Source organism: Lontra canadensis, unplaced genomic scaffold (assembly GCF_010015895.1).
Source record: "Lontra canadensis isolate GAN:19392208 unplaced genomic scaffold, GSC_riverotter_1.0 scaffold11, whole genome shotgun sequence".
Classification (NCBI taxonomy): domain Eukaryota; kingdom Metazoa; phylum Chordata; class Mammalia; order Carnivora; family Mustelidae; genus Lontra; species Lontra canadensis.
The window spans coordinates 24,244,645-24,271,966 of NW_022631005.1; the positions used below are offsets into that span (position 1 = coordinate 24,244,645).

At 35.7% G+C, this 27,322-nt stretch overlaps 1 protein-coding gene across 10 annotated transcripts in view; it reads right to left on the minus strand.

The window, feature by feature from the left end:
* Positions 1-27,322, minus strand: part of R3HDM1 (R3H domain containing 1) — a 209,860-nt gene that overhangs the window by 113,911 nt on the left and 68,627 nt on the right. For 7 of the 10 annotated variants that reach the window (XM_032856157.1, XM_032856158.1, XM_032856160.1 and 4 more), the window contains exons 2-5: positions 23,091-23,299; positions 21,449-21,659; positions 4,135-4,176; positions 3,584-3,673 (exon numbers count right to left, since the gene is read on the minus strand). In XM_032856157.1, the coding sequence (XP_032712048.1) occupies positions 3,584-3,673; positions 4,135-4,176; positions 21,449-21,619 (303 nt within the window). In that variant the 5' untranslated portion in view covers positions 21,620-21,659; positions 23,091-23,299. Of the gene's footprint in view, positions 1-3,583; positions 3,674-4,134; positions 4,177-21,448; positions 21,660-23,090; positions 23,300-27,322 lie in introns of those variants that run through there. The other 3 variants (XM_032856161.1, XM_032856165.1, XM_032856164.1) reach the window with 2 other exon arrangements.

Below are 27,322 nucleotides of genomic sequence, written 5' to 3' on the forward strand. Positions count from 1 at the left end.
ACTGTTCTTCCTTCAATCACCACAAAATTTGAGACAGGTTTCAAGTAAGACTGTTTTCTTTCTGGATATGTAATATTTAATTGGGAAGAAATCATATCCTATAAAACTGAAGAAGGAATTCTACATTTCATTTCAAAAATGGTGTCATTACATGTAATTTCAGAAACCAAAGAAGTAATTGTAAATGAATTCACGTAGCTTAAAAGGGCAAAAAAAAGAAAAGAAAAAAAAAAAAGAAAAAGTCACATAGCTCCGTTTATTCAGGTGAAGTTATAAAGGTAGAATAACTTCCAGACCATTTCTACTAACGATAGAAGTATGATCTATTTGTAGACTACATACTATTCTTTAGTGATGAAAAACATTGATCAGACAATTACTTCACTTTTTTGGGTGATAGCTGTGGTGGAAATAGGTCTAATAAGTCAACATCAAAGGGGATATAAATTTCAGGAGTTGAACTTGTAGCCACAAGAATTTTATAAATCCCTGCCCCCGCTCATATTTTTTTTCAAATAGTATTTGACAGAATTCCAGATCTCATATATATACGTATGCATTTTTTCCTATAGATTTGCAGACCAATGTTTACCTTCTTTTACTTCTGCTTCTCATCCTACCTCAGTTCAAATTTGTGCTTAGAATATAGGGCAAAAGCTCTGCATGGGCAATTTTTATTAGAATGATGAATACTTGGCTTTATGCCCTCCTTTGTCTTGCTTACCAAACTTCATACATTAATCAACTTCATACATTCATCAACTGATAAGTCATTTTTCTCATAATGACTCATTTTCTAATCTACTTTCCTTATTCTGTTCCTAAATGTAAAACAGATATTTAAAAACGAAACTATGTTTCAGAAGTAGAACATTACAGAAGTTTTCCTGACTTACACATTCTACGCTAACTCAAGAATAATCTATGAAATCCATGTTGGAAGAAAAGATTTCACATTTAGACCTTCACTAAAAGGAACTCCTGTGATCAGATTTCATTTCTAAATTCCCTTCCCAAAGCCCTACGTTTTAATTACAGATATTAAATTATTTTATCAAGATGAACTATATTTAAAAATCCAGTAGGCTTCATACACTGAGACCTTGCTTTCCATTGGTATTGAGGCCTTGTTTCTAGTAGCAAATAAACGAGACATATTTCAAACTCAGTAGTCCTTTTAAATGAACTCTTCTTACTATAAATAACTGGAAGGATAGCAACATCTCCAGAGGAAGCTATAATTCCTTTACTCTTCACTGTCATTGACATCTGTTATTGAGGTCACTTCCCTCTCATAAGCTCTCATCAGACACAAGTGACATCTCTCTTTTAATTGCCTCTCAACCTTTTGAATAATGAGTTTTACTCCAGATTAATTTCTCAAAAATCACATTCTGAAGCAGGCATTATCAGTTGGAAAGTGTCTCTACTGCCAAGAATTAGATACTACCACATTTTATGAGAAATAGTTCATTTTCTAATACCCATTTAGGTGCATTTTAGTTAACTTAAGGCTTAGAAGAAGATAAATTTCTACTAAAAGCAGTATCTTTTATTAAGAGAATAATAATGAGTTATTATCTGAAAAGAAAAGAATTATTGTATCCAAGAGAAATTGAGAAAGAATCTATTAAGTAGAATACTGAACTCTGGCATGAATACCTTATTCATTACTCACATGCTATAAACTCAGCTCCTTCAACTTTATATAAACACAAAAATTATTATCTCTGATCAATAACATATACTAATATACAACATACACTCTTGATATTAATTTTTTCTCATATAAATTTTCACTAGACGTATTTGTGTAGCACTGTGAGAATTTTCCCTCTAATATTTTTCGGATCAGGTTAAAATGTACTGAATAAAACCCAAGATCACATTACACTTTTTCTCAAAAAGTATGTACTTTTTCCATATTAACAGACTTATGAATGCCTGACCCTTCTCATTTTCTCAATATCCTTGGATTAATTCCACGAGGCTAAGATGATGCAACATATTGGACAATGGAATGAAGAAATGAATTCTCAAAAAAACCTTATAATATCCATTGTTCCACCTTGTACGAGGTGTATTGTGTACTCTGACTTGTACAATATAACTTGTAAAATTGCTATTTCAAAAAAATTTCATTCATTTCTTCCAAAGTATATCATAACTCTTCAGCCTTGTCAACAACCATGTAAAAGCCAAAGGTTAACATTTAAAAATGTTCTCTAGGCAATAATTCTTAATAAATTATTTTGATTATATTTTAGCTTCTTGCTAGAAAGTTCATTCATTATTTTATTACTAAAGTGTATCTACTTTATAGAATATACAACTAACTTCCAACCATGTAGTTAAATTTTAAATAAAAATCACAAATTTTGAACCCCATGTTCCTGACACTTGAACAAATTTCAAAGGAAATGAATCTGTATATATTCACTGACAATAAATAATTTATTTTCAAAAACTTCCTTTTCTTGTATTTTGGAAACAAAGAAGTGAAGTGTTTTTAAAGAACCTAACACGTTCTAAATATGTGACAACTATCTTCAATATCTATAGGAGGGTTTTGAGGTATCAGCTTCTAAATCAAGGTAAAGTATAAGTCTTTTTGAATTAATAAATGTACAATTGGCATTTATTTTTTAAAAAAGTACAACCTGCCATAACTATTTTTTTCCTTCCTCTTTTTAGTCACAGTTTCTTAAATAGCCATGAAGATGCTTCAATTCTTTGAAAGTGGATTATTGAGATATAAAGGGATTTCAGTGCTCAAATCCTTAAGAAGTAGAACACACCACCAACAGGCAAAGTCATCATACTTGATGACACTGGTAAGAGGGTCCTAAAACATTTATGTATAAATATCGAAAAGTAACATGAGACGAAGATCAGTGCATAGCTGAGATGATGAGAAAAGTGAAGTTATAGCATTAAAGAAAATACAAAAGGCAAACTGAACCATTCGCTTAAACCTCACTTGTTCAATATTTTACAAGCACAGACAGAAGAGAAATTAGACGTATTAAACTATTACAGCCAACCTAACTAGAGAACTGGCTTCACCATGCATTCAGGTTAATAAGTAAAGTCATACATCAAGCCAAAGTCTGGGTAGTCTCCTGTTCACACACAAGCAGTAAGTGTTTAACAAATTCATAAAAGCCAAAATCAAAAGTGCAAATTTCACCACAATTACAATCACTCTAAGTATTACATTAATATTTTATAACTTTTCAATAATATATAATCCTTTACAGCCATATTCCCGGTTAGGTATATAGTTCCTACATTTTTCCAGAGTGAAGCTACTGCACTAAGCCTCATATTGAAGTAACAAGGTTTTTCTACCTTTTCATCTGTATCTTCAGTGGCACATATTATGAAATCAGTTTCACTCATTAAAAATAAAACAAACAAATGAAAACACATACATAATGCACACACATGCATATACAACTTTTATTTAACCTAATGAAAAAATAGTCTCCAGGAAGCAGGTTACTGCATCATGTCTTTAAATAACCATTTTCTTGTTTTGTTTTTGTTTGGTGTTGTTGTGTTTTTTTTTTTTTTTTTTTACCTGGTTCTCCTGTGATATCTCTGCTGTAGGGGGTGGTGGAGATTCTTCACATACTGCAAGGCTCCGAACTAGCTTTAACTTTGAGCTTGACTAAAGAAAAGTATTTAAAATTAACACTACATTTCACAAATCTAGGGCATATCCAAAAGCCCCCTAGAGTTTCTTAAGTTTCTTTATAGTTTTGGCCATGTATAAAAGTAGGTGAAATGTGCAAGTTAAATATATCATTAAATATCACAAAACCCTGTTAAGAGTGAAAACAAATAACTGCAGTTTCAAAAACTGTAGCAATAGCAAGGATGGGACTAATTTCAATTTCAAAACCCAAAGAATGGTAAGAAAGCCATTTTCTCTATAGAGAACCATTAAAGATACAGAAGCAATGCACAAAAGCAACTAGGCAAGGCAAAAACGCCAAATAAAACAAAATAAGCTTTCTGCCCCAAACAAAATATGACAAAACTAAACTGAATGCAGCGCTGTATGAAAACAAGGATTCATCAAGCATGAAGGAAGGCCCTTGGCATGCCAGCACAAAATATTTACTATACCTTAGACCTTTTTCCTGTCTGTCCAAATGACTGCAATGGCCGCTGAACACACAAGAAAGATTTGTATTAAATTTCATACTGAAACAGAGAGATTGTTGCTTAATTCATAATCCTAAACCCCAGAGAAACTACCTGCACAAGTATTGGAAATGAGGAAATCAAAGTTGCTTTTAAGTATAAAGTACTGATTCCTCCCAGAAGCTCACTTGAGGAAGATTCTCTAAAATCATTCTGTGGGTTGGTATTTTCTTTAATTCAGCAAATGGCCACAATTTCCATGTTAACTGAGCTAAATGGAACTTGTAAGGTGACTTCTTAGGTAGTACCAAAATAAAATACACTTCTTGTTATTTTATAACACATTACACTTTAACTAAGATTAGGAAAAACACACACATACACACACAACCCTGAGGCATTTTATGTAGCTGTGCTTAGAAAAGTTCCAAACTTACTAAGAAGAACGTTTCAAATGCACATTGAGTCAGAGTACAACCACCTATCTACGGCATCTTTTCAACACTGTAGGAAGTACCCCACTAGTTTATTAGTGACAGAATCCTATTTGCCTGGTCTAGGGTAAGGCAATGAAGCAGAATCGAAGAAAAGAGGGCAGAGTTACAATGTGCAGGTTCATTCAGCATGATGTAAGATCGTCAATCACAAGACCGGGACACCTGCTGGGGAAACCAGCTCTAGTTTGTGATACTGGGCTTTGGTACGGGAAAGCAGCTGAAGTGCCTGTGAAATACAGCCAGATAGGTTTTAAACACCCTTTACTTCCTCCCACCTACTCCAATCTACCTCTCAAACCCCTATACCAAACAGGTATCTATCATCCACACATATTAAAACCAAGAAGCTAGTTTGGTACCAAACATGAAACAGATAAAAAAAAGTCCTTAATACCTAGATTACTATGCTTCACATATGAAAAAAAGCCACCACCTCATCCTAACATCCAAGAAAGCCTTCTGTAAAACCAACAGAAATGACAATCTGCAGTACCAATGTGTCCTGTCCCCCATTTCGTGCCTAAAGTTCTTGAAAGATAAGCAGCACTGTATTTCGGGGGATTTTGTCCCTGGATTATGCATACTACAAATTTAATAGTGACAATAAAAGGAAAATAGAAAAAATAAAGGAAAGTGATTTTTCATGTCTTACAGAGAAGAAAACAGCACGTAAGTGCATGCAGATGCACACATCAGTGCTCCCTACGAGAGCTTCTACATGTCGGGACTGACCTCTGTTCCCATTTACTTCCTTTAATTTGATCGAGAGGATTTCTAATAGTCTAAAAATAGAATTAAAAGAGTTATGCTACATAATGGAATGAGGGCTTACAGGCAAAAAAGTGGGAGAAAAATCAATAAATGAATGCTACAAAATGCACAAAACTGAATTGAGTTCCAAGGCATTAGAAGAAAAAAGAATTTATAACTTACTCCCATCCTCAGACATACCTTATAATTCTAAGTATAAAGGGTACAAAACTCCTATTAAAACACTTTAAAATAAAAATATTAAAATATCTTAAAATGTTTTAAAAAAAATTTTTAAAGATATCTTAAGATCTTTATAGAAAAACAAGATGTTAACTGTGACAACTATATATCTTTAAAATAATGCTTCCAAAATTACTCATTTATTAAAATCTATATGAAAACAGAAGGATGTTAATAGCGACAGTGCATAAAACCAAACATCAAATTTTGAGCAAATTAACATACTAGGCAATTTTGCTAATAAAGCATGATTTTTTTTTTCTTGTTCACAATCTGCTCAAAATATCTTTATACCAACAGGGTGGACAGAACATTTAGGTTTAATATCAGTTACACAATATTAACATAACTTCCACAAGTATAGGTAGGATATTGTTTCCTTTTGAGCTGGCAAAGTGACTACAGACAAAACACTTTAAAATAAAGATAAAATAAAGATATAAAAATAAAAATATTTTATTTAAAATAGAAGAGATGGGGAACTTGCAAGTACAAGCTGTATTTCCTATGCAGGAGGACTGCATTTAAATCTCTAGCTTTGCTTATTAGTAGATGACCCTGGTCAAACTTTTTAGTTTATTCTCATCTGTATAAAAGGCCATACTATTTGTACTTAGTTTTAAAGGCTCTTGAATAAGTTCATTAAAAGGCATACTTTAAAAAGGGGTTTTGTGGGGTGCCTGGGTGGCTCAGTGGGTTAAAGCCTCTGCCTTCGGCTCAGGTCATGATCCCAGGGTCCTGGGATTGAGCCCCACGTCTGGCTCTCTGCTCAGCAGGGAGCCTGCTTCCCTTCCTCTCTCTCTCTCTGCCTGCCTCTCTGCCTACTTGTGATCTCTGCCTGTCAAATAAATAAATAAATAAATAAATCTTTAAAAAAAAAGGGGGGGGGTTTGTAAAAACCTAAAGCAATATAGATATATAGTAGGTTATTAAAGGTTAGGAATCTAGTGTGTCAGAAGACCAATGTCCTACTTCTGCTAACTAGTCATAAGATTTAACTTAAAAACAATTAAGTGAGGATACTGTATGTTATTCCTATAGTAATGACTTAAAGTTTTCATAGACTTATATATGCATTCATCAGCTCCGTTTTAATTCAGAAGGAACCTCTGATGACAGTGAAGATGAAAAGAGAGATGTAAAATTATCCCAGCGTGACTTCATTTAATTGACATATTCTGAGTTCCTGCTTACATACAAGACACTGCCAAGGCACTGGGGCTACACAGATGAGTAAGACAGTTTCCAACCTCAAGGACATTACAGCCCAAGTTTGGAATTCCTAGAGTCAAGCAGAACCCAAGACCTTCAGAATCTAAGTCGAGTGCACTTTACATCAGCCCTATAAAAACGTTTTGTGGATCAAATACTCCTTGTGACAGAATACTACAGATGGTCTCCCCAAATTCCCATCCCCCATTATTTAATCAGACTCCAACCTAAGTCAGGCTGTGAGGGGGGTTTTATAGATGTCATTAAAGTCCCAAGTAAATGGATGTTAAGATAGAGATAACTCAGTTGGGTCGGATGCCATCACGAGAGCCCTTTAAAAGCTGAAAGTTTACTTTGGTTGAGAGCAGAAAGGCAAGCCAGAAACAAAGGGTGAGAAGGACATGACACATCACTGCTGGCTTCCAAGATGGAAAGGCCAGTGGAGGACTGTAGGTAGGCTCTAGGAGCAGAGTGGCCCTTGGCTGAGCAGTCAGTCAGGAAATGTAGATCTCAGACTTAGAGCTAGCTGTAAGGAACTAGGTTATGTCAGCAACTAGAATGAGCGTGGAAGCAAATTATTCTCCCAAGCCTTCAGATGAGGGCCCAGGCTGGCCAACACCTTTTGGCATTGTGAAACTCTAGACAAAGAACTTGGCTGAGCCCAATTTAGCTTCTAATCTACAGAACTGTGAGTTGACAAAAGGATGTTCTTTTAAGGATCTAAGTTTATGGTAATATGCTATGTTGCAACAGAAAACTAATATACTATTGCATAAGTAGATTATTATTACCTGCCAAAGTAGCATTATTCAATAAAAATCAGTTATAATTTCACTTCAAATAGCAATGAACTGAAATTACATAATACATACAAAAGAACAAAGCAGAGAAAACCAGTTCTGTTTATCAGAGTAAATAATCTTTGTTTTATATTTTGGTATCAATTTGGCAGCCAGATTTGACTTTAATAGGAAAACAATTTTTTAAAAAATGTACCTTATTGGTCAGGAACACTGCAGGGATGTCCGTTATCACCACTGCTACTCAACATAGTACTAGAAGTCCTAGCCTCAGCAATCAGACAACAAAAAGAAATTAAAGGCATCCAAATCGGCAAAGAAGTCGTCAAACTATCACTCTTCGCAGATGATATGCTACTATATGTGGAAAACCCAAAAGATTCCACTCCAAAACTGCTAGAACTTGTACAGGAATTCAGTAAAGTGTCAGGATATAAAATCAATGCACAGAAATCAGTTGCATTTCTCTACACCAACAACAAGACAGAAGAAAGAGAAATTAAGGAGTCAATCCCATTTACAATTGCACCCAAAACTATAAGATACCTAGGAATAAACCTAACCAAAGAGACTAAGAATCTATACACAGAAAACTATAAAGTACTCATGAAAGAAATTGAGGAAGACACAAAGAAATGGAAAAATGTTCCATGCTCCTGGATTGGAAGAATAAATATTGTGAAAATGTCTATGCTACCTAAAGCAATCTACACATTTAATGCAATTCCTATCAAAGTACCATCCATTTTTTTCAAAGAAATGGAACAAATAATCCTAAAATTTATATGGAACCAGAAAAGACCGCGAATAGCCAAAGGAATATTGAAAAAGAAAGCCAAAGTTGGTGGCATCACAATTCCGGACTTCAAGCTCTACTACAAAGCTGTCATCATCAAGACAGCATGGTACTGGCACAAAAACAGACACATAGATCAATGGAACAGAATAGAGAGGCCAGAAATAGACCCTCAACTCTATGGTCAACTAATCTTCGACAAAGCAGGAAAGAATGTCCAATGGAAAAAAGACAGCCTCTTCAATAAATGGTGTTGGGAAAATTGGATAGCCACATGCAGAAAAATGAAATTGGATCATTTCCTTACACCACACACGAAAATAGACTCAAAATGGATGAAGGACCTCAATGTGAGAAAGGAGTCCATCAAAATCCTTGAGGAGAACACAGGCAGCAACCTCTTCGACCTCAGCCGCAGCAACATCTTCCTAGGAACATCGCCAAAGGCAAGGGAAGCAAGGGCAAAAATGAACTATTGGGATTTTATCAAGATCAAAAGCTTTTGCACAGCAAAGGAAACAGTTCACAAAACCAAAAGACAACTGACAGAATGGGAGAAGATATTTGCAAACGACATATCAGATAAAGGGCTAGTGTCCAGAATCTATAAAGAACTTAGCAAACTCAACACCCAAAGAACAAATAATCCAATCAAGAAATGGGCAGAAGACATGAACAGACATTTCTGCAAAGAAGACATCCAGATGGCCAACAGACACATGAAAAAGTGCTCCATATCCCTCGGCATCAGGGAAATACAAATCAAAACCACAATGAGAGGGGCGCCTGGGTGGCTCAGTGGGTTAAAGCCTCTGCCTTCGGCTCAGGTCATGATCCCAGGGTCCTGGGATCGAGCCCCGCATCGGGCTCTCTGCTCCGTGGAAGGCCTGCTTCCTCCTCTCTCTCCGCCTGCCTCCCTGCCTGCTTGTGATCTCTCTCTCTGTCAAATGAATAAATAAAATCTTTAAAAAAAAAAAAAAAAAAAAACCACAATGAGATACCACCTCACACCAGTCAGAATGGCTAAAATTAACAAGTCAGGAAATGACAGATGCTGGCGAGGATGCGGAGAAAGGGGAACCCTCCTACACTGTTGGTGGGAATGCAAGCTGGTGCAACCACTCTGGAAAACAGCATGGAGGTTCCTCAAAATGTTGAAAATAGAACTACCCTATGACCCAGCAATTGCACTGCTGGGTATTTACCCTAAAGATACAAACGTAGTGATCCGAAGGGGCACGTGCACCCGAATGTTTATAGCAGCAATGTCTACAATAGCCAAACTATGGAAAGAACCTAGATGTCTATCAACAGACGAATGGATAAAGAAGATGTGGTATATATACACAATGGAATACTATGCAGCCATCAAAAGAAATGAAATCTTGCCATTTGCGACGACATGGATGGAACTAGAGGGTATGATGCTTAGCGAAATAAGTCAATTGGAGAAAGACAACTATCATATGATCTCCCTGATATGAGGGAGAGGAGATGCAACATGGGGGGTTAACAGGGTAGGAGAAGAGTAAATGAAGCAAGATTGGATTGGGAGGGAGATAAACCATAAGTGACTCTTAATCTCACAAAACAAACTGAGGGTTGCTGGGGGGAGGGGGGGTTGGGGGGGGTGGGGTTATGGACATTGGGGAGGGTATGTGCTATGGTGAGTGCTGTGAAGTGTGTAAACCTGGCGATTCACAGACCTGTACCCCTGGGGAAAAAAATATATGTTTATAAAAAATAAAATAAAAAAAAATAAAAATAAAAAATAAAAAGTAAAAAATGTACCTTATTATTTAAAGCATGCTTTAACTTTTTCCCATTTTTTAAACCAGAAAAATATGCACAGAATTTACCATCTTAACAATTAAGTATACAGTTCAGTAGTATTAAATACATTCATAACTTTGTTCAACCATCACTACCATTCACATCCACAACAACTCTTTTCATCTTGTGAAACTAAAACTCTATACCTATTAAATATAACTCCCATTCTCCTCTCTCCACAGTCCCTGGCAACCACCATTCTTCTTTCTGTCTTAAGTTCGCTTTGAAGTATTACATGTTAAATGGAATCATATGGTATTTGCCTTTTGTGACCGGATTATTTCACTTAGCATATGACCTCACGGTTTATCCGTGTTATAGCATATTGCAGAATTTCCTTCCTAAGGCTTAGTAATATTCTATTGTATGTAGATACCAAAATGTACGTATCTATTCATATGTTGATGGATGCATTTGGATTGATTCAATGCTTCAGCTCTCGTCAATAATGTTGCTAAGAACATCGGCATACAAATATATATTCAAAATCCTGCTTTCAGTTTTTTGAGGGTTATATACTTAAAAGTGGAAGTGCTGAACCATATGGTTATGCAATTTTTAATTTTTTGAAAAACTGCTATACTGTTTTCCAAAGTGGCTGTCCCATTTTAAATTCCCACCAAGAGTGTACAAGGTTTCAATTCCTCCACATTCCTGCCAACACTTGTTTTCTGGTTTTTGATATGCATCCTAATGGGTATGAGATAGTACTCATTGTAGTTTTGATTTGCTTTTTCCTAATAATTAATGATGATGTGTATCTTTTCATGTACTTATTGGCCATTCACAGAACTTCTTTAGAGAAATGTCTGTTCAAGTCCTTTGCCCATTTTTGAATAGAGTTGTTTGCTTCATAGTTGTATTTTTAGCAATTTTCTATATATTCTGGTTAATTACTTGTTGGATACACAATTTACAAATGTTTCCTCCTATGGGTTGCCTTTACACTCTGTTGACAGTGGCTTTTAGTGCACAATTAAAAAAAAATTTCCATGAAGTCCAATTTGTCTTTTTTTCTTGTTACCTGTATTTTCAGTGTCAGATCCAAGAAATCATTGCTAAATCCAAAGTTTTGTCCCAAGTTAATTCTCCTCCCCCTTTTAGAGATTTTGATTTATGTTCCCTTTGGTATTCTGACTAGAGTAAGACCAGTGAGAATTATGCTTTATAAATACTATAAGATATGGCTCTACATTGTATATGGAGAAAAATTAACACTGGAATTAAGGTAATAACTACACGTGCAAATCAAGCACGTTACTCTGACACAGCCCTTAGTAAAAAGCTCTTTCAGTTACGTGATAATTGATACTGGTGCATGGGGGTCAGTCATTGTTTTGAAGGATAAGCTTTGAAGGCTTCACTCATTTAAAAAATACCTCCTACTGGCCCATAAAGGCCAGAGGGAGCCTTTGCTAATCTCCACTGTAATCAATTGCAATAATTGTGCCTACAGTCTTCTGATACACCTGACTGAACATCTCTTTTATTTGTACAAGATCAAACTTCAGTGACCATGATCCTGATTAGGGTGGAGTCATCTGTGTTGACACCTTTCATGGACTAGTAGAAGCTCTCAGTAAAGAAAGCAAGGTGCTTCAGGGCAGACAGCAAGATGGTCTTCAAACCACTCTCAACTCAACTGCCAACACTGCCTAACAAACCTTGATTAGCCATCCTGGAATAAGCCTCCACGGTAGTTTTCAGCTGAGGAAAGCTACTTAGGGCAAGAATTACGTTAAAGCAAGATTCATCTGTCCCTAGTCTCCCCTCATCAGCCTGATAGAGATGCTGGATATCTTTCCTGAGCCAATTGGTGGCATGTATGCATGTGAGCTTAGCATTTTATTTTCCCTTTCTAAAATCCATCCATCTTAAGAACACCCTGGCTATTTCATCTGACTCTAATCAGCCAAGTCTCACAAATTAGTAAACAAGTCCAAGCCTTGGACAGGGATGCCCCCTGAAGTGTCCTCATTTTTTGCTATGTTGTAACAGCTACAAGAAAATGCACTGAAACACAGATGCTGCTTTTAGGGTAGCTGAGCAAAAATGAAGTATCACTGCTCTGGAAAAATCGAATGGAGGTAGAAGGCTAGAGGTGAGTCTTAATTATACCACTGGCTCTCCAGGTGACCCTGGGTAATTCACTTCCATTTATCTGGAAAATGGAAGGAGTGCTCAGATGAACTTTGGAAACTTTAGCTCTGAATTTTTGAATTTAATGAATTTAACTTCAAAATGCTCAATCATTACTTTGAGCTTCTCTTGTCAACTCAGAATGTTTTTTTGGGAAGAAATGTCAGTGGGATTAACAGAGGGCACTTCACCTCCAAGGCATTTCTTCCTCAGGTTCTTAACGAGTAATGGTGGTGATGATAACCTCCACAGATGTCCATGGTTTTCAAAAGGAAACCCATATTCCACCCTGAACCCGAACACATACTCTCAGTTCCCAGGCATTGGATCTGGCACCAGAAGACTAATACAGTCCTGTCTCAGATCTCAGTATTGACTCTTCTCTTGAAAATGCCACAGTCCCTCTCTCGTAATGCTGAACCAGCCTCCTGGCTTTCCTCCTGTTGTCTGTGGGGCCATGATCAGTGTATCAATGCTCTGGGCTGTGTGTGTTTTTGTTGGAATCACCCAAGGGTCAGGGAGTCTGGTGTGACTAATCATTTGGTTGGTGTGGCTTCCATAGCTTAATGGTTGTTTTCCTTTATTAGTGTTGTTGCTTTTACCTTAGGCATCTTATGTCCTCATTGTTCAAAGTACAGCCCAGTGGCCTGGGGATAGCGAATACTGACACCAGCTGGGAGGTTGTTGAGATGCAGAATCTTGGGGATATCAATCCATACCTTCCTCATTATGTTTTGTGGTATTCACCCTTTGACTTCCTTAAAGCAGTCAACTCTTAATAGGTCTGGCAGCCCCAGCTCCACAGCCTCTTCTCTCTCAGATATGCAGATTGTAGCAGGTAACCCTGGGAACTAGGGTGTCTTGGAGCTGGGGTTAGTTAGCGACTGAAAAAGCCCTCTTGGCTGGCCCCTTTGGTGTCAATATTTAAGAAATCATTGCCAAATCCAAAGTTATGATGCTTTTGCCCTGTTTCTTCTAAGAGTTTCATACTTCAGCTGTTATATTCAAGTCTTTCACTCATTTTGTGTTAATTTTTATATACAGCATTAGGTAAAGCTCCAACTTCCTTTTTTGGCTATCCAACTGTCCCAGTCACCATCTGTTAAAAAGACTGTCCTTTCTCCATGGTGTGGCACCTTCTCAAAAATCATTTGACCATATATGCAATGCAAGGGTTTATTTCTGGGCTATTTTCTTACATTGGTCTGTAAGTCTGTCTTTATTCCAGTACCACAGTTCTGATTACTGTAGCTTTCACAAAAGTTTTGAAAATGGGATGTGTGAGTCCTCTAATTTTGTTCTTTTTTAAGATTGTTTTGGTGGGTGCAGGGTGGAGCAAAATGCACAAAGGGAATCAAGGAGTACAAACATCCAGTTACAAAGTAAGTTTTAGGGGAAATTATGCACCACATGGGGAATATAGCCAATATTATATTAATTTTGTATGCTGACAGATGATAACTGATTTATTGAGGTATACATTTTATAGTGTATACAAAGGCTGAATCACTGTTGTATACTTCAAGCTAATATACTGTATGTCAAATAATTCGCAATTTAAAAAAAATACGTTGGTATTCTCGGTCCTATCAGATTCCCTATGAATTTTAGAATGGGTTTTTCTATTTCAGCAAAAAACGTCATTTGGATTTTGATAGGGATTGCATTAAATCTATAAATGACTTTGGGTAGTACTGACATTTTAACATCAAATCTGTTCATAAACATGGGATGTTTCCATTTAGTTATGTCACTTTAAGCAATGTTACACAGTTTTCATTGTACAAATCTTTTACCTCCTTGATGAGGTTAATACCTAAGTATTTTATTCTCTTGATTTTTTTTTAAGGGGGAGCAGAGGGTGAGTGAGAGAGAGAATTAAGCAGGTTCCATGTCCATTGCAGAGCCCAATGCAGGGCTCCATCTCACCACCCTGAGATAATGACCCAAACCAAAATCAAAAATTGGACACTTAACCAACTGAGCCACCCAGATGCCCCAGTATTTTATTCTTTTGACACTATTACAAATCGAATTGCTTTTATTATGTCCTTTTCAGACTGTTCACTGTTAGTTTATGGAAGTACAACCCATTTGTATGTGTGTTGATTTTGTCTCCTGCTACTTTATTAAATTCATTTATTAGTTTTAACAGATTTTTGGGGAATCTCTATAGTTCTCTACATATAAGGTCATATCATCTACAAAAATTTTGTTTCTTCCTTTCCAATTTATATGTCTTTTATTTCTTTTTCTTATCTAACTGCTCTGGCTAGAATTTACAAGTACTATGTTGAAGAGAAGTGGTGAAAACAGCATCTTTGCCTTGTTCCTGAACTTGGAGGAAAAGCTTTAAGTAAATCTTTTACCAATGATATGATCAACGTTGGTTTTTTATATATGGCTTTTATTATGTTAATGTAGTTTTCTTCCATTAGAAGCTTTTTTGAATATTTTATCAGAAAAGGGTGTTGATTTTTGTGAAATGCCTTTTCTGCCTCAATTGAGAAGATCAAATGTTTTATTCCCTTCATTCTGTTAACATAGTATGTTCGCACTGATGGATTTTCATCTGTTGAACCATCCTTGAATTTCAAGAATAAATCCCACTTGTTCAGGGCATGTAATCTTTTCATATGCTGCTGAATTCAATTTACAAGTATTCTGCTAAAGATTTTTGCATCAATGTTCACAAGGGACACTGGTCTTTAGTTTTCTTGTAGCATCTTTGTCTGGCTTTGGTATCATGGTAATACTGGAAAAAGAATGAGTTAGGAAGAGTATCCTTCTCTGAAATTTTTTGGAAAAGCTGGAGAAGGATTGGCACTACTTTTTAAAGATGTATTTATTTATCTTAGAGACAGAAAGAGAGAATGGGTGGAGGGACAGAGGAGAGAATCTCAAGCAGACTCTCCATTGAGCACAGAGTCCAATGAGGGGCTTGATGGCATGACCCTGAGATCACAACATGAACCAAAATCAAGAGTCGACACTTAATCAAATGAGCCACCCAGGAACCCCTGTGATTTTTAAATGGTTGGTAAAATTCATCAGTAAAGCCATCAGGTCTGGGGCTTTTCTCTGCTGGAAGAATTTTGATTACTGAATCAATTGCCTTACTAGCTACAGGTCTTTTCAGATTTTGTTTCTTCATGATTTAGCCTTGCCAGGTTTTATGTTTCTAGGAATTTGTTCATTTCATCTACAATATCCAATTTGTTGGTGCACAGTCATTCACAGTACCCTCTTATAATCCTTTCATTTTATAGAATTGGTAGTAAAGTCCCCACTTTAATTTCTGATTTTAGTAATTTGAGACTTTTCTTCCTTAGTCCATCTAGCTAAAGTTTTGCCAATTTGGTTGATCTTTTCAAAGAAGCAACTTCTGGTTTCACTGATTTTCTCCATTGTTTTGTTTTTCATTTTTACCAGCATTTTATTGCCACAGTAAAAATTTAGTAGGTTATTTAACAAACCTTAACATCTCTAGAGAGATGCTAAGGGACAAGGTCCCCAATTTATAATTAGCATTATTTGATACAAAACATGTATTAGGCCAATAAATGCATGCAGAATATGAAATATGCTTAAAGGACTTCAGTTTGAAATGGGTCAGAACTACAAGCTACTAGCCTGAAGAAAAACCGAGACTTAGTAACAAGTAGTTAAGGTGTAATAACACAATAAATGTTGACTATTCTTAAATTTACTGCCCTGTAGATAAATTTTGAGGGCAAAGAAAAGTAAACATTATTGATGATTTTAGTACTTTGGTCTTTTGTTTACAATAAGGAACTTTAAACAGATCTAAAATTTGTTTCAGAATATGAATGTGGAAGGATTCTCAAAATATTACTTGTACCTTAATTGTTAAACCAAACCAGAGTGTTTTACAACTAACAACAAAAGAAACAGAAACTTAAATCTAAGTAGTCAACTTAATATAAAGAAATGTTACATAGAGTTTTTTGTTTGTTTGTTTTTTTCCTTAACCATAAATGTCTCTTTTGGTCTAATAGTTTCAGTAGTTTTCTTTACTTTTCCCTGTACTACTAAGGATAGTTTAAATCTGTTTGAAGGCTTTTTATTACTGAAAAAAACATAAAAAAATGTGGAAATACAGAAATGGTGAACCACCATAACAATTAAGTACTGCTAAGAAAGAATAATCTTTATGAGTTATATTGTGTGTTCACATAAAAACAGCCACCTTAAAGACCCTCAATTAAGAGGCACTCTATCTCAAAAAGGGGATCATTTTTCATATGTAATTACTATGAACAAAATCAATTATAATGGGTAAAATGCTTCAACTAAGACTCCTAATACATCTTGAAGAGTTTACTAATTCTCAGTACTTTCCAAGGTAATAGTAAGAATTTATGGTAATTATGCTGGAGGAGATAATGAATTAAAGTGTTAAATGTCTAGCTAACAGCAGCAATAAAAACCATGGAGTCGGGCTGATCATTTTGACTGGAATAATGAGTTGGAAGACAGGACTTTTAAATCAATAAACTGCCAAATAACAATCACTAATTGGTTTATATCATTTAATACTCTGGGCAAAAGAACACAAGATTAAATATCCAAAAACCTAAATCTTGGACTCTAAGGAAAAGTCCATGGAGAAACTCAAAATTATCTGGTGTACAGTTACCCCTCATATTAAAGATAAAGGATCTCAGCATCCTATTGGTGATACACACGGAAATTACTGAAGAAAGTAAAATATTATGTAAAAAGATTTCTTTATCTGTAAGAAATGAACTACTTTATACATGTAATAATGGGAGCACCGTGAAAAGCAAATATGTTTTTAAGTGCTAGCTGTCTTATGTGCATATAACCCAGGTTCAACAGAAAGAGTACTGAATCCTTGAATAATTTAAAAATTAAAGTACACTATGGGAAGTGAATTTTAGTTTTAAAAGTTGAACTCATTAAATACTAATAAAAGACAACACAAGTACAGTATACAGATCTAGAACTTAATGCAAGGAAACAAAAACTGAAACAAAAAAAGGTAACCAATACAAACTGAATTGGCCATCCTATTGTTCAATAAATAGTTCGTTGGAAGAGAGACCATTGTTTAAACTGCTCTAAAATATGTTTTGGATCGTGTTTACATACACATGTACACAGAAGAACACACCTACACAAAACATTTGTCAAGTAAAGATACAACTGTATAAAAATGGGAAAGCTGAATATGAACCATTAATAAGTAAGCAGAATATAAGATTCCTAATTTTACATTTCAAATAAATTATTGCAAAAAAGCAAGACAAGGAACTTACCCTAACTTTAATCTGAAAATTCTATCGCTGAGAAAAACCAAGTGCCCGACATCATATAAATTAGTTATACAAAGAAGACCAAAGCAAACACTTCCTTCCCTGGCCTCACCATTCACCCCATATTAAGGATTAGTTGTAGTCAAACAAAATTTACAAACTTGGCTCCTCACCACTCCAATCTTCTACATACTTCATAATTACAGAAAGTCCAATACGCAACTTGTAAGATTTGAAACAGGAATAGGTATGGCAATAGAAAAGTTACTAAGCAAAAACTCTGTACCACTATTTGGAACCATAATCAATAGTTCAGAAAAACTCCACGGCAATTACATGGGTAAGTTAACTTCTGGAAATTAATGTACACAAATTGCTTGAATTAGCACTAAAGTATTCTTAAGGAAGTAATCCTTAAAATTCTGTAAAAGATTATAACCTGAAACAAAACTTTGAATGAAAAACACAACTAACATTTTTAAAAAGTAGAGAGTCATGCAAGGAGAATTACTTCCCAAAGCAAAGGTTAAGTTCTATGAGGCAGTCTCTACTTAAAACAATCCAATGTGGTGATAAAGTATTTACATATTTCCAATGTCTGCAGGCCTCTCCCTAGTTTGATGAAATTTTTAATGTAAATGCTATCTTTAACAAATAGTAAAAAATTTAAAGATTTCTTCATAGTATTAAAGAAGCTAATATATCCCTTCATTTAAAAATGACTTTTTCTAGGGGCACCTGGGTGGCTCAGTTGGTTAAGCATCTGCTTTCAGCTCAAGTCATGATCCCAGGGTCCTGGGATGGAGCTCTGCGTTGGGCTCCCTGCTCAGGGGAGTGCCTGCTTCTTCCTCTCCGTCTGTCCCTCCCCTTCCGCTTGTGCTCTGTCTCTCGCTTTCTCTCTCTCAAATAAATAAATATCTTAAAAAAAAAAAAGACTTTTTCTAAATAAAACACTAAGGGGATGGTAAGGAAATTAAGACTTGGAGATGTATAAAATGTATGATTGTTGAAGAAAACATTTTCATTTTCCTAGGTCTCTTCAAGTGTTACTGTGCTGAAGCAAGACAATGGACATAAGTTTATTCATGGTAGTTCACTTTCAGAATGATATAGAAGAAAGGAGGAAATTACTGGTTTATTCAAAATTCTTAAGGGGAAACCTATGTTAGTTGGCAAATACATCTAAATTTGAGTAAAAAAAAAAACAGTTGCTATTTTCAGGGCTCAAACTCACAACCCTAAGCTGAGATCAGGAGTTGCACACCTAACCAAATGAGCCACCAAGGTTCCCCTAATTATAGTTGCTATTAAAATTAAATCTTTAGCCAGGATGTTAGAGATACCAAAGAAAGATGAAATGTCTCCTACTATGTTAGAAGAAAGGCATTTCATAAAGAGTAACTCTGTATTGTTAAAAGGTAATTTTGTATTAGCCGTATTCTTCTTAACAAGACTCTATTCTCTGTTCATGCCTAACACAGTTGACTTTATTTTATATTAGGTGAACATACAGGAAAACCTTTTCTACTTATTAATCTACTTTTATTCCTAATTTCCATTACTTACATCTCTCCCATATAAGTTATTTTGACTGTAAGCCTCTTCTTGCCAGACACCTTGTATGGAGGCACCTTGGATCTCAAAAAGTTCCAAGCAGAGTAAATATTCTCACCATAGTAAATTCTTAATAAACATTTGAATAAGCTATGAAAATAGTATTCAATGGATTAACATAAAATGAATTCTCATGTTCTCTTTGTTCCTCTTTCCAATCTTTACAGTCATAATTCTATATGGAATATGATATCAAAGACGATGTCCATTTTTGCTTGCTATAGTAGGTCATTGGTAGGTCATTGGCATAGAATACGCTTTCAATAAGCATCTGGTGAATGAGTGAAATTCTCCTGTAATATCAACTACGGGGCCTTGATTCAATTGTGGTCATCAAAATGCTCTTGTGCCTATTACCAAGGGTAACACAACAGACACACCAGGAAATGTAATACCCAAATTAATCACTGGTTTATTAGCATGACCTAGATGAGTGAACATTAGGTATAAAAAAGGGACTAAAAGGAAATCTTCTACTATTTCAATCATGAATGCAACAGAATTTTAGCAGATTTTCTCTGATTCAATCAGGATACTGGCATACTGCCATCACCGAGTATAGTGATTGCAGGCTTAGCAATTTTTTGTTTTAAAAAGTGCTATTACTAAAAGTGACAAGAGAAAGTATGTTATTTCTCCCAATTTCTTAGGTAATTACCACTTGACTATACTTAATCAGTGGGGCTTAAATGCTTTTTTTTTTTTTTAATAGCCGTGTGAGTTGCTTTCATTTTCTAACACATTTCTGGCACATACTGGAGAATAAACCAAATTTTTGACTGAATGAAGGAATGATATAACCTTTAGAAGAACCTTCTTTACTTATTAAAAAAAAGAAAAAATAGCCCTCATATAGCATTCAAGATCTTCAGGATATATTAAGAGTGATAAGAGTGATGATAAAATACTTTCTCCCAAAGTAGAATTCTTTATCCACAGAACTAAACTAAAACAAATGAGTTAGAAACAGTATTTTAAGGTTAGTTTTTGTGGCAGATTAAAGGTCTTTCCTACCAAGAGGCAGGCTGTAATTCCCTTTCCCTTGAATCTGGGTTACCTTTATTGACATGTGTCACTGAAAGAAGAAAGAGGAAGAGACATTCTGAGACTTCTGAGCCTAGGTCAAAAGAACCCTTGCAGCTGTGCTTGGCTTTTGGAACATGGTTTTTGTGACTCCTGAGTTGTCACACAGTAAGTATAACTACCTTGGGTCTCCCATGCTGTAGGGGCCATAGGTAGGTGCTCCCAGTTCCAACTGAGACTACATTTCTGCCATTCCCACCAAGGTGCCAGATATGTGGGTGAAACAGTCTGGACCTTCTATGCCAGCCCATCTGTCAGTTAAATACCAGCAAAAACCACTTTTGATGCCTTGTGCAGTAAAAAATTCAGTAAGCCAAGCCCTTATTCTGTCTTCCTGACTCACAAATCATAAAATATTAAAAAATTAAATGGTGTTTAAAAATTGTTAGTCCTTTGTTTTGCAGTAATGTCTTCTAAAGCAGGAAGATAACTGGAACACTTAGAAGTGAATGTATGTACTACTTGCAATAATTTTTTACCTGTCTTGAATCTGTTGACCAACTCATCAATTTCCATCTATGCCTGGAATGAAAAGCCTTCTCCATGGTTAATTCTGTCATCATATATGTGTAGTGACAAAAGCCTCAAGTGATTTCTTTTCTCCCCACCAACCACTTTTCTTAGTCATGGATGATTGCTTCCCTGGAGGATTGTTTTTACCAAGAGAACTACAGTTTTTTCAACCTTGCTTATTCTGCTCTCCTTTAAGGGCTCTTAGGTTAGATTCTGTACTCTCACGACACTAATAGGTGCAGAGTGGTATGAAAAAGTAGAAAGCCAATAAAAAACATATTGGCCACATACGAATAAAAACAATTACATTACAAGTAAATACAAAACAAATTAAACAAATAAGCAATTCAAAGAGCTATACTCAACAAGCTATTCCAGAACACTGAAAACCAGCTGGTCAACATGTCCCAAAGGGTCAATTTACCCTTTTACAATTCTGAAAGTGCGTTTGGTATGAAGAGTATAACTACATCTTGAGTATTTAGTATTTGTAGCCAAAGAGAAAATCCTGTTTACCTGCAAATCAATATTGTTGTCAATACAACGTTCATTCTTCTCTGCCAAAATCTTCCCATAGTTTTCTGATTTGATAAGATTTTCAACTCTGGTTGTATCTTTCACTTCTGCCTCCAAATCCTTCATTGTTTCAGTTTCATTTTTTACAGTAACAGTATCAGACATCCTCATCAGCAAAGGTTATTTTAGAATTCTACAGGGAACTTGAAGCCTTAGCAAGAAAGGAAAAAAAATTAAATTCAGTTTGAAACATTTCTTAAATTCGCCTACTATACAATATTGACTAAGCGCCCTCTATGGTCCAGGAACAATGTTGAGCTTACATAGGTAGAAGCAAGTTTCCTGCTTTCAGAGTATAGAGCTTAGTGGCAGAAATACACAAATCTAAAAAAAGCATAATACAACAAGCTAAGAGCTATAATAAGGATACGAAGTAATTCTGGTGCACATATCACCCTTTTTCTTTTCTAAAGATTTTTATCTGTTTGATAGAGAGAGAGAGAGCACAAGCAGGGGAAGCAGCAGGCAGAGGGAGAGGGAGAAGCAGATACCCCACTGAGCAGGAAGCCCAATGCCAGGTTCGATCTCAGGATCCTGGGATCATGAAAAAGGCAGACACTTAACTAATTTAGCCACGTAGGCACCTGCACATTATCACTTTTAAAGGGTCTTAAGAAACATTAAAGGAGTGAGCCATATCAAAGTGAAACGTAATGGTTGTAGAGTTATAAAAAATACATACTTAGATGACATGAGAAATCTTTTTTTCTAAAAGGATGTCAGGAGTATCATCCTGTAAGAAAAATGTGTTCCTATTATAGCCTTCATTTAGGTTCCTAAAGTTCTAAATTTCTTGAATTTTCCTTCAATTCCAAAAGGAAATAATTAAAAAAAAAAAAAAAGCAACATGGTATACAAAACATAGGTGGGTTGTGCAATGATAGTTCGCTTTAGGAATCAAGCACTGAAAACTCTCCTGACTAATGTGATTCAGTGCCTAACAACACAGTATTACCAGACACTCAGGAAATCAAATCCATAGGATGCCAATATATTTCCTATCTTTAGTGAGGTTAAGAAAACACTGGGGACCTTATATTGGATATATCAGATAAGAATGTATGAGGGACAGGTGTCAATTTACATCCTGTAAGAAATGTGATGTTAAAAAGGAGAACTTGATGTCAACAACTTTAATTTTTTTCTAGCTTGAGATATAACTGACATACAACAATGTATAAGTTTAAGGTGCATGACATAATGATTTGATAGATGCATATACTGTGAAATGATTGCCACAATGTATCACTTAACATAATTACAATTAAATATCTAAATAAATGAAGAAAAGAATATCTAAACACAAATTTCAGAAATCCATAAAAAAGATTTTTGACAACCTGAAAAGGGTAAAAAACACAAAAAAAGAGGGAGAAATAGATTCTAAAGTCACAGACGGTCTAAACGGAATTTAAATCTTCATTAAATATATTCTATACCAGACTTAATTGGCTCATTCTCAACACAATAAGGTTACTAAGAGGTAGGGCATTTCTTAAAATACTCTGGTTCCTTGCTTTTTATATTAAGATTTTGAAAGAAAAAGGGATATGTTTTTCTCTCAAGTGTTAAGACAGATTACCTGAAGTATCCTATGGAACTGGGATTGCGGTGTCCCACAAAAATAAAATAAAGTAATCCAAGGTTCTTTTTCACAGTTGTCAGCCAGGATGTCAAGTGTATTGAACCATCTGGAATCTGGTAGGAGGAGTCCCATGTCCTTGTCACCACTGTAGATTCCTGGGCTGAAATGGACTGTTGTGGATCAAATATATCATACCTTTCAGTGGCCTAAAATTAAAAGAAAAGGAAACCTTTTAACAAAATAGCCAAGAGAAGTAGAACACTATATAGTAATTTAGAAATTAAAAATGCTACTATTGGTGAATTTATTATTTTCTTGTGCTAACAAGAGTCAGAATACTTAGTTATGACATGTATTAGTTTTGTGAGCCTGAAGTCACTCAGGGCACCTAGAGAATTTAGCAGTAAAAGCAGAGACGAGAAGAAAGCAAGGGAACTAATATATAATAAGAATTTAGCATGTGGTCAGTGTTGTAAGGAAGATAACTATTTATTTTATAGATAAAGGAAAAAAGGTTTGCCTAAGATTGTGACCAAGAATGCTTAACTCCAAGAAGAGTTTTCTTCCAGAGCTACAACTCTATGGACTTACGGGAAGACTGTAATTTTCAATAATGATCACACTCTAGATTTTTAAGAGTAAAAAGAAGAAAAGGTTGTAATAAATCATTAAACATTTTCAAAGAAATCCACATTGGTCTATTAAAAAGCAAGTGTCTATAAAGGGTAGAATCACTATTTTTAAAGACATCTGAAATGCTAAAATTCTTTCAGTGTCATCTGCTTTTTTTTTTTTAAGATTTTTATTTATTTATTTGACAGAGATCACAAGTAGGCAGAGGGGCAGGCAGAGAGAGAGGAGGAAGCAGGCTCCCTACCGAGCAGAGAGCCCGATGTGGGGCTCGATCCCAGGACCCCGGGATCATGACCCGAGCCGAAGGCAGAGGCTTTAACCCACTGAGCCACCCAGGTGCCCCCAGTGTCATCTGTTTTTAAAGTCACTTTCATTTTATGTTTCTCTGGTGCAAAGGAATTTATTATAGCAAATAAACAGCTCTAAAAATCTTCCATAGCTTTTCCATTTTCCTTTGATAGTGCTCTTGTCAATAACAGAAGAGTACAGTTTAAAGGTGAAACAAATGAAAATAGTACGGTGTAAGCACGAAGAGATAATAATATTGCCAACCATGCATCACAGAGCCATTCACATCTTATACTAGCTCTTCAAAAACTATTTTAAAATATAATTAATTTAGAACCCTGATATAGATTCACATTAGTTTTCATGTCTCAATTTCACTAAGAGATGACAGAAAGGAGGAATCAAGGAATGCCCAAGTTGTTTTCTGACATTGTCTTCTCTATTTCGCTGAGGTTGCTAGGCCACTAAATCAAATAACTGATCTTTTTAAAAATTTTTACAAAAAAACAACAACAAAAAATAATTCAATATAATTTTTCTAATTTTTAACTTTTTCTCTCGTAAAATGGTAGACACAAGAAGGCAGCACCCACTAAGCACCCAAATTATTGTGACTTTGTTTGTTTTTAGTAAAGTGACCTGTGATTCAATCATAAATCCTTTTTTAAGTTTGAAATTGTGAAGCAAGGCTATAATCTATATAAGAAAATAAAAGGAGGTGCCTATATGGCTCAGTCAGTTAAGTGTCTGACCCTTAGTTTTGGCTGGGGCCATGATCTCCATCTTGTGAGATGGAGCCCTCTGTCAGGCTCCACGCTGAGTGGAGCATGCTTGAGATTCTCTCTCCCTCTCCCTCTGTCCCTTCCCCTGCACACACACTCTCTCTCAAAATCTTTAAATAAATAATAATTAAAAAGAACTAAAAAAGGCAATAGCTGCAAGGGGTAATGAAGATGAGGCACAATGTAAAGAGGCAAACACTCAGTTCTGAGGAACCTCCACTGAACCTTTGGAACCACTTAGTTGAATCTTACAATTTACCATGCAAGCTATCAGCACTAAGAAGTCCAATGACCTGCCCAAAGTCACACAACCAATGTGATAACCAATACTTGTCAATATTCCACACCACTTGACAAACTAAAGAAATAAATGTTTCTGAACCAAAATGACCAGTTATTATTTCCTGGGAAAGAGATAAGGATCAAGTGCATTGTCATTTTATCAAAGTTTAAAACACAGCTCTACCAGTTATGACTTAGGAAATCATTTAACCTTTCTGAGCCATAATGAATGAGGAAAAGGAACATTTAGCTCATAAACTTATTGGGAAGACAATTTTTAAAAAAGATTTATTTATTCATTTGAGAAGGAGAGAGAGTGAGGGGGGTAGAGGCAAAGGGAGAGAATCTTCAAGCAGACTCAGTGCTGAGCAAGGTGCTCCACGCAGGGCTCGATCCTTAGAGCGATGAGATTACGACCTGAGCTGAAACCAAGAGTCTAATGCTTAACCAACTGAGGCACTGAGATGGCCCAAGACTGGATGCCTGCTCACTTTATTTATTTATTTATAAAGATTTTTTTTTGACAGAGACATAGTAATAGAAGGAACACAGCAGGAAGAGTGGGAGAGGGAGAAGCAGGCTCCCTACCAAGCAGGGAGCCTGATGCAGGGTTTGATCCCAGGACCCTGGGATCATGACCTGAGCTGAAGGCAGACGCTTAATGACTGGGCCATCCAGGCGCCCCTGAATATTTTAAATAAAAATGTTTTCCTCTCCACATCTTCGAATAAAGGAGATTATTTAGCTTTTTGGGTACTCACTAAAACAAAAACTTTTTTATCTTGGCATAATGCCTATACTTCTGGAGTTACTTAAGGCTCTATGCGCATGTGGGGGTCAAGTATGGGAGGCTACAAAACAGGGATGGCATATGGTGTTGCTGCCATAACAATTAGGAGTCAATTAAATGCACCACCCTAATGTCATAAATTGTTATACAGTAAGTGAAAGTGATTTAAAAACGTATATAAATTTGGTAAGTTACTACAGCAGAAAGGCAACTTAGAGAAAGTCAGCAAAATGTTGATATTTATTAAGTGCATACATGTGAGTTGGTGATATTTAAAAATTGTCTCAGGGCACCGGGGTGGCTCAATCAGATAAGTGTCTGTTTTTGGCTCAGATAATCATCTCAGGGTCCTGGGATCAAGCCCCATGTCAGGCTCCCTGCTTAGTGGGGAGTTTACTTCTCCCTCTCCCTCTGCCCCTCTCTCAAATAAACAAATGAAATCTTTTAAAAAACTGTCTCAATCTATTTCAACTTAAAAGAGATGGATATATGTGCTCAAAATTCACATTCAACTTTGAATAAACATTCTTGCAACTGCTAACATGTTACTAGGAACAAGTCAGAGATTTGATTATATATAATTTCTGTGCCACCAGGTAGCCAACAAAAGATAAATGCCTGTATATATAATAAAATCTTCAGAACCACATGCACAAAAAGATTGGCACCCACCTGGCACTACAAGCAAAAGGGAATCAAAGGTAAAATTAAAGATCATAACCTAAAAGAAGAAACTATAAAAGTACAAGGAAATATAAGAAATATATATTTTTTTTAGATTTTAAAATTTATTTATTTGACAGAGAGAAAGATCACAAGTAGGCACAGAGGCAGGCAGAGAGAGGAGGGGAAGCTGATTCCGCGCTGAGCAGAGAGTCTGATTCAGGCCTTGATCCCATGACCCCGGGACCATGACCTGAGCCGAAGGCAGAGGCTTTAACCCACTGAGCCACCCAGGCGCACCTATAAAAAATATTTTTATAATTACTTGGAGGGAGAGCCCTTACCAAGCATGACATAAAAATCTAGAAGCTACCAAAGAAATATTAATAAAACTTACAATAAGTTTTAATATTTCTGTTTGACAGAGATTAAAAGGCAAATGATAAAATAAATCTATTTCCAACTGAAAGGGTCAAAGTATCTAAAGTAAAAAAGCTTTTATAAGTCAAGAGGAAAAAAGAGACAAATGGGGAATAGGCAATCTACAAAAGAAACACAAATAATTACCACCAAAAATAAATAACTGGTATATAGCTTACCACATGCCAGATATTCTACTACCTTTCATAATTAATAAATTTAGAACTTACAACAATTCTAAGTAGGTCCTGTTATCACCCCTGTTTTACAGATTAGGAAATTAAGGCACAGAGAAATTAAGTGATTTTGTCCAAGGTCACACAGCTACTCAGTGTGGGGACAAGGACATGAAACACAGCAGACAGGTGTCC